This window comes from Metschnikowia bicuspidata (assembly GCF_001664035.1).
Source record: "Metschnikowia bicuspidata var. bicuspidata NRRL YB-4993 chromosome Unknown METBIscaffold_4, whole genome shotgun sequence".
In the NCBI taxonomy this organism is placed as follows: Eukaryota; Fungi; Ascomycota; class Pichiomycetes; order Serinales; family Metschnikowiaceae; genus Metschnikowia; species Metschnikowia bicuspidata.
Genome location: NW_017387734.1, coordinates 1,204,087 through 1,212,326, shown reverse-complemented (window position 1 = coordinate 1,212,326; position 8,240 = coordinate 1,204,087). Strand labels below are relative to the sequence as shown.

At 45.0% G+C, this 8,240-nt stretch overlaps 3 protein-coding genes across 3 annotated transcripts; 1 reads left to right on the top strand and 2 right to left on the bottom strand.

The window, feature by feature from the left end:
• Position 1: 1 nt before the first annotated feature.
• Positions 2–1,045, top strand: RPT5 (proteasome regulatory particle base subunit; the record flags this gene model as incomplete). The annotated part of the gene is made up of 1 exon (XM_018857634.1): positions 2–1,045. A coding segment is annotated over one exon (1,044 nt), but the record flags the coding sequence as incomplete, so codon positions are not given.
• Positions 1,046–1,604: 559 nt separating this feature from the next.
• METBIDRAFT_32577 (proteasome regulatory particle lid subunit) lies at positions 1,605–2,185 on the bottom strand. The gene has a single exon (XM_018856089.1). The coding sequence runs from the start codon at positions 2,144–2,146 to the stop codon at positions 1,940–1,942; it is 207 nt and encodes a 68-aa protein (XP_018711120.1). The 5' UTR covers positions 2,147–2,185; the 3' UTR covers positions 1,605–1,939.
• Positions 2,186–5,656: 3,471 nt separating this feature from the next.
• Positions 5,657–6,497, bottom strand: METBIDRAFT_32575 (uncharacterized protein). Its single transcript, XM_018856088.1, has one exon. The coding sequence runs from the start codon at positions 6,049–6,051 to the stop codon at positions 5,845–5,847; it is 207 nt and encodes a 68-aa protein (XP_018711119.1). The 5' UTR covers positions 6,052–6,497; the 3' UTR covers positions 5,657–5,844.
• Positions 6,498–8,240: the final 1,743 nt, after the last annotated feature.

Genomic DNA, 8,240 nt, shown 5'->3' with positions numbered 1-8,240 from the left:
CGCCAACGTGGACGTGGACGCCGCGCGCCTGGGCCAGCTGGCCGTGATCAAGACGCTGACGCGCCAGACCATTTTCTTGCCGCTCGTGGGCTTGGTGGCGCCGCAGGCGTTGAAGCCCAACGACTTGATCGGCGTCAACAAGGACTCGTACCTCATCTTGGACACGTTGCCGTCCGAGTACGACCTGCGCGTCAAGGCCATGGAGGTGGACGAGAAGCCCACCGAGGACTACCTGGACATTGGCGGCTTGGACAAGCAGATCGAGGAGTTGATCGAGGCCGTGGTGTTGCCCATGAAACAGGCCGACAAGTTCAAGGCGCTCGGCGTCAAGCCGCCCAAGGGCGCGCTCATGTACGGCCCGCCGGGCACGGGCAAGACGCTCCTTGCGCGGGCGTGTGCGGCGCAGTCCGGCACGGGCAAGACGCTCCTTGCGCGGGCGTGTGCGGCGCAGTCCGGCGCCACCTTCTTGAAGTTGGCCGCGCCGCAGTTGGTGCAGATGTTCATTGGCGACGGCGCCAAGTTGGTGCGCGACGCGTTTGCCTTGGCCAAGGAGAAGGCGCCCACCATCATCTTCATCGACGAGTTGGACGCCATCGGCACCAAGCGCTTCGACTCCGACAAGAGCGGCGACCGCGAGGTGCAGCGCACCATGTTGGAGCTCTTGAACCAGCTCGACGGCTTCGGCTCCGACGACCGCGTCAAGGTCTTGGCCGCCACCAACCGCGTGGACACCTTGGACCCGGCCTTGTTGCGCCTGGGCCGCTTGGACCGCAAGATCGAGTTCCCGTTGCCCTCGGAGGAGGCGCGCGAGTCCGTGTTGAAGATCCACGCCCGCAAGTTGAACTGCGACAGCGCGCTGGTCAACTGGCGCGAGTTGGCCCGCTCCACGGACGAGTTCAACGGCGCGCAGTTGAAGGCCGTGACGGTGGAGGCGGGCATGATCGCCTTGCGCAACGGCAAGCTGGTCATCCGCCACGAGGACTTCGTCGAGGCCATTGGCGAGGTGCAGGCGCGCAAGTCCAAGTCCGTGAACTTCTACGCCTAGGTTTGCCGGTGGTTTGCGAGCAGTCCATGGCTGCGCCGGCCTGGGCCGCGTGTGCACGCCGGTGCTCCTGGCGAAGCCTTGACGTTGGAGCGCATGCGCTGGTGACGAGCTGCGACGACACGTGACGCTGGGGCAGCCAAGCGATGTGGTTGTATCATTGGCGCAAGAATGTGGACGACTTATAGTCAGGCATGTGGTCCTTTGGTGCTAGAATGTAGGACAGTCTACAGTCAAGCATGTCACTCTGATCCACCGGTATACATAGCCCTGGAATAACCACTAGTATGTTTCTACTAGCGTATGTAAAAGTGGACTTCAGCATTGACATGAGCACTTGCCTTATACATACGACCTAATGAGAACAAACGAGGCTGTACATCATTGGTATGAGAGCATGCAGAGTAGGCATACACATATAAGAGGCTCCACTAGTACTTTCATGTCCGCGTATGTGAAGCTCCTCTCAATTGGTTCGACTTATTGAAATGTTGATCCAAAAACGCATCAGGCTAGTAATGGTGCCCGCGTTGTGGGACGTATGTGAGACGTGATATCCCAACAGCGTATATCAGGCTACCGTATACAAGCTTTGGTACTTATGTAGATAGTGTCGAACGAACCTCCGTAACACCTCGCCGCCGTCTGTCTCGCATAAATAAGTTTGGCCCAAGCTCGTCCAGAATAAATGCCACATGATAAGCAATTACAGGTATCCTTGTGAGCTCATTTCGGGCATTAGATTACAAGCGTGTTGCGGGCAAACGCAGAGCTTTTCCTAAGACCATGGACACCCGCTCCCCTTCCTACATTCTCGTCGGTCCTCAAGGTCGTATATTTGGTTTTTCCTAAATTCAACTCTCTTCTCTGTCAAGGCCTTTGCTCCTTTAAACAGCCTCACTTCTGAGCCTTTTTCAACTCCTCGCGCAACTTCTCGGTGAACTCGTCATTGTCATCATCGTCATCCCAGTCCTCTTCCCAAAGATTCGCCGAGTTGAGCTGTGAATTGGGCTCGCTGGTCCACTGGGCATCCTCAGGAAAATCCTCAAACTCGTCTTCCTCCTCTAGCGTCTTGATGATCTTTTCCTGTTCTTGCTCTGACATTCCGGTGACTTGCGTGTTTTCAAAAGAGCTGCAAACAGGCCGTTTCAATGGATATTACTGGGGGATGATAGAGCCTGGTGGAGCTTGGAGCTTGTGGAGCTGGTGCTCAGAGTGGCACGTGACTGCCATGTTGTCATATATGCAGGTGGGTCGAATGGTGGCGAACCGAACGGCTACTATTTGCAGCCGTCCAGACTTCAGCTATTTTCCTATTCTGTGGACAATCTGATAATGTAAGCTTATTATATTTGAACCGCAATTCGTTTGGTTCTCAACCCTCTCGAAATGTCGCAAATCGGGCACCTTCATTTCCTGGCCGAGTCAAAGTTCAAAAACCTCAGGAATGAAAATAAAAATAAAATTTCTTAATCGCCTGAAGTGCTTTTTATTGACGAACATATTTGAGCAAAGCTAGACACTCTTGCCACTAGAATGGTTTCATGGGTAAAAAGTGCGAGCGAGGCCTATAATTTCTCACTGAGATAATCAAAACAGAGAACAGAGAGATAACTACACGGCATGTAATATTCTTCGGTAGATGTAATGTTGGCAATGTGCCCCTGATATTCAGACAAAACCCACGGCCCTGAAAAAATGAAGTCACGCAAAGAATAAGCGGTTCACCGCGGTTTTCGCTTTGGATCTTGAATCTTTTATCATACGAGATATTCATCTGATCAAACCCATCGAAGCATGCAAGGCTCGTCAACAGGTTTCACATCCACTAATATCAAGAAAAAGAACAAGCTCCCAACTGTGTCCAAGATAGAATATGTGGCGTGTTTAGGCATTGAAGAGAGTACGGGTTTTGTAAAGGGCTACTGGTTCTGACATGTTCTGAGTAAGGAACGAGTTGTGCTTTTTATGTAAACTTGAGAGTATGCATCTCTGATGGTTCCACTACTTTTGAAAAAGGTGAAATGATTGAATGTCTTTTTTCTTTGACTACTCTTCTGTTTTTCCGCATTGCATATAGACCATTCGTATACCGTGCACGTAGTTGGCCCTGATGAGCCATTGGAAAAGACGGGTAGAAAGCATTTCTGACAAGCTTGGTATTTGGAACTTCTTTGTCTCGGTGGCTTGCAAACCATAGAGTATAATTGAAATCCCAAATCACTTTGCTTCGTGACTGAATTGCCATGCTTCCCTGCCTCAGACTCTTCTCACAAAATGTCCTCACAAATTGATCCACAAAAAGTCACGTCAACACAGATGTCCAAATTCCCAATGCCTGTATCGTTAAAAGTTTCAATAGCCTTGGTACTCGCGCCGGATTTATCATTCAATGTATAATTCAATATATTCGCCAATTGACCTTCAAGCAATGGAGGGAATCTCTTATTATTGGATCGGAAATTCCGAGCATATATTGAACAAATAGTGATATGGCTAACTCTTATAACAGTACATATACCAAAATTATACTTGAAAATACACTAGCCTATAATGGCATCGAGACTAGGTCTTTGCATCCAAGAGAACAACCTAGTAGTGTACTTCCATGTTGATTGGATGTGGATCTAATAGATTCAAAATCGACTTCATCTTCAAACCACGAAACCTATGAAAATTAAGCTAAAAGTCGGCAGTTGGTATAGTTGTATCCATGTAGTCAGAAGAGCGCCCCATCTGCACCGAAGATCGGCGTGATTTACCAAATATTGCATGTCACCTTTGCGCTTAGCGCCGGTATTTCAGGCTAGGTAACAACTATAAGACTCCCGGGCATTTATCCGACCTAAAAGGGCTGATCTAATTGGTTTTGTGTTGAAGAATCAGAGAACAGGTCCGAGAATTTTGCGCCAATTAAACAAATCAATATTTACATCTCCAAGACACTTGAGTGTATTGGTGTTCCTAAAATCGTCGAGCACCAAAACTTTTTCCATACTGGGTGACGTATTTGATTGGAACAATGAAACATTGAAAAATGCTTTTTTTTTGTTTTTTTTTCTCTGATTTTTGCATTTCATCTTCAGATTCTCCACTTTTCAAAAAAAAAAAAAGAAAACGGATGTCCTCAAACAATTCGGCATTTTATCTGAGACACATCCAAAAACCCTGCCTGAGGATTCTACGCTCAAAACATGGGTTAAAAAACAAAAACACAAAACAAAAACACAAAACAAGAATAAGAGTGAAGATTGGAAGCTGGTTCAAAACAATCCCAATTCACAGAAAATCAAAGATGGACCGTAGTCGCATGGCGCAATTTAACCTGAGCCGAGACTTATAAAACACTTCGAGTGAAGCCGTTTCGCGAAAAATATGAGCTTAACTCTGAAGTCCAAAAGAGACTTTGGAGGGATCCTTGAGGTTTGGTCATTAAAATGTCATGGTAATAAATCATAAGGCTTTTGTGAGCTTTGGGCTCCTGTTGATGCATACGACTTCACATTGTAGCAATCTCTTTCAAAGAAATAAACCTTCTTCTGTTTATCCAAGCACACTCAGTATATCTCTGCGGCAAAACTACAATCGGAGAGATCGAAGCTCAAACAGAACGGTGACTGCCAAAGAAGCGGGATTCAGCATCACTAAGCCGAATTATTTTAATTGCCTTTTTGACTTATGGAAAAAACTGTTTTGGGAATAGGCGCTGGGAGCAAAAAGATTGCAGCACCACAATTTCGCATATGGTCTCCCACTACACTACTCAGTGTGGCCCTATGCAGCTTAACTAACGTTGATCGGACGGGAAACAGTGCTTCCTGCATGGTATGGCCGCAACCGTAAGTGAAACAAGGGTAGTTAAATACATGAGTAAACTCGTAATTTATTTGCGCGTGATTAGTCTCTTCATCATTAAACTCTGAAACACGCACTTGGCCAAACTTTATCACCTTCTCAAAGGTATTTAATAATATTTCATATCGTAGGGGTTTTCAAAAGACAATAACATCCGGGAGCTGCTAAAGGCGTTTTTACATATTGTTTGATTTTTTTCCTTTAGTAAAATGAATCTACCAGAAAAAAGAGACTTTGTTTTTTACAAAAGAAGAACATCATGAGATAGGGTGCTGTTAGAGGGTTATGAGACCCAACAACTAACAAAAACCATCAAGAATAACCTATAATAGATCGCAACATTGGTATCGCTCGCGATGTTACATCTGTCAATTTTAACAATACAGAGAAGATTAGCGTTGTCCTTGCATAAAGATGACACGCTATGTAAAGAGATCTATCATTTTTAGAAAAAATAAAATAAATTGGTTCGTCATCACGATTTTCAAGGTCTACACCAGAAGGCGTGGCGAGTCGCAGGAATTTGGCTCCTTAAGTCCGCTACAACCATCTGAGTTGAAGCGACTACTACAGGAGACCTATCCTAGGAGTCAATGACGTAATATCCAACACGTTAACAGATACGAGCCATGTGGACCGTCCAGGCCGTGACTAACGGAAAGGGACGGGCCGAGTTTTGACACTTGGTACGTAGCTGGGAGCTGTTGAAAGGTTATATATATATATATATATATATATATTATTTATATAGTTTTGCCTCTTTAATCAGATAAATCTACCAAAAAAAAATTTAGATCGCAACATTGGCTCAAGTAAGAAGACGCGAGCACCAATTCACAAAATCTCCCAAAGAGGATGTGACTTCTGCCCATAACCAATGTCAACCATTTGAATAAAATTAACTGAATGCCATCCTCCCATAGGTTATGTTTTTCTAGAGGCCGTGATCATTGCTCATTTGACAAGGTGACAAGACTTTCATTTGTCTTTGCCGCCTGGTCCCTGAGCAAATAAACCCTAAGAACGACTTCAACAAACCAATTGAGGTTTGTTTGATTGTCAAAAAATGATTTAAAAAGCGAGCCCTTCCCTCTAGTGCAATGGAGCTTGAGAGCCGATCTTTTTCCCCAAGAAGTGCGCAATCTCACATTCATTGTAGAGGTGGGCTAGCTTCTAATTACTATGGCAGCGTTTCAAACACAGCCTGCATTCGAATCATGACTCTCCAACTTCAATATAATGAAAGGGAACATAGGAGCCGTGAACTCACAAATGTCCTCTTTGCAAAATTGAAATGTATAACAGAGACACCACACGTATCCTTGGCCATCTATAACAAAATACAAAATCCACATAAGGTGGTCAGAGATTCCGCTTTTCGAACCCATGGCTTTCTATGAAATTGGCTCTGGTCGACAACTTTTAGTTAGAAGAGCGCCAAATTAGTACTGGTTATCCATCACAAGTTCCAATGCACTCAAAAGGCGATATGGTATAGTAATATTCGTCTTACGGTGAGACAATTGCCTTCAAGCAAAATCTGTAAATTTGATACAAAAGGAGAAATAAAGGTTAATAACAAGGATATTGTAACTCGCAACTGAATAGATAAATTGCAAATTAATCTGTTTGTAGAATTTGATTTTCTTAATATTCAAGATGATTTTAAGATGAAAATAATAATGATCAAGAATAAAGCCCCGGGAGTCACAAGATGCAAACTGCATTAAGCTTCTCGGACCATTTAGGCTGAAGCGCACACTTCAAATGGATGGAGTAACATCTAATATGCAAACAGATGCTCGGAGGGACGGACCGTGACATATGGAGCGGAGAAATTAGTAATTACACGCGACACTATGTAGCACTTAGAAGCTTGCTGAAGGAATTTGCTTTGTTTTATTGTTTTCCATTTCGGAACTATCCCGGTTGGATCTGAACCTGCACCGGGGTATTCATTTGAGTTGCTTGCAACATATATTCTAATTTGCAATCTTTTCTGGTGTTGTGGGGTGGAAAGGACGGGTGAGACAAAGAAGAGGGAACTTCGGAAATAACAGTGGGAATAACGCATGAGAACGTATAAATGAGGTGGAAATTACGGGGAGGAAAGTTGGAGTAAATTAGAAGGGGAAATAGAAAGAGAGACTATGAGAAGTGAGGTATAAGGGAGAGAAGCCGGAAAAATGAGAAGATGAAACAGTTGAAAATTTAAACAGAGACCGTAATCAGGGAAGATATTGGGAAAAGGCAAAACCAGAGACGAGAGGCAGACCGATTCGAAATTGGAGGGCGCGACATTAGAACCTGAACCGACAGCCTTACAGGCGGCTTCTCTTCGAATTTGATTTATCCCATAAATTCCGTATTTTTGCTAGTTATATGTAATTCTTCTGAAAATTTTCTGTGAAGGTGAGGTTTACTGAGATTCATGGCGAAGTGCTGTCAGCGTCTTGGTGTTTCTGGAGGCCTGAACCAGGGCACTTGGGGTGAAGCGGCCCGGGGAAAGGCACAATAAAATGAAGCGAAGGAATATCACAAAGAGGACAGACAATTTTCGACCCCAACTATTCCAAACCGGGAAAAATTCAACCCTGGTACACCCAGCTCCAGAGAACTGTGAAGACAAAAATAAAAAAAGATACGCATCGATTGGCGTGGCCACAGCCTTGGATTCTACCCAGCGTTTCGACAGTGAGCAGCCACGCCATCAGATCCGGTGCTTGTTTCCCCCTTGAATTCGTGTTGCTTCCATGCTGTGATTCTTCATTGGAATTTGAGCCCTAGCACAGTGAAAATAAATGGCCATGCTGCGTAGATTCTTGCCCACTGAAACAAAATTAAATATACAGGAGGGCCTATCTTTAGAGTTTTTGAAGTGGTTGAAGATGGCACTTTTCTTTTTTTCTACGTCAACTATTATAGTTCAGTATATGGTTTCCTGTGGCACGCATATTGACAAGGTGTCCACTACGCATGAACTCGGGTATATTTCTCTGGGCAAGAGTGATACATTCACCTAATACATTTCACTAGGCATGAGTGGGTTCACCCAATACAGTTCACTAGACATGAGTGGGTTCACCCAATACATTTCACTAAACATGAGTGGATTCACCCAATACATTTCACTAGGCATGAGTGGATTCACCCAATACATTTCACTAGGCATGAGTGGATACTCCCGCTCTACCATTTCCGCACTCAATCTATTATCTCCAGGCCTCCTCTGGTTAAGATTTCCCATCTCAGAAAACCCTACTGCGCCCCGAGGTTTCTTACCGGAACCACTTCGCACCATCAACTATCTCGGTGCACCTACTATGTACGCTTGACTGCATTT

What these genes read in the sequence shown, in the direction of transcription:
- METBIDRAFT_32575 (XM_018856088.1), bottom strand. Translation starts at nt 6,051, where the DNA reads ATGAATGTGAGATTGCGCACTTCTTGGGGAAAAAGATCGGCTCTCAAG.
- METBIDRAFT_32577 (XM_018856089.1), bottom strand. Translation starts at nt 2,146, where the DNA reads ATGTCAGAGCAAGAACAGGAAAAGATCATCAAGACGCTAGAGGAGGAA.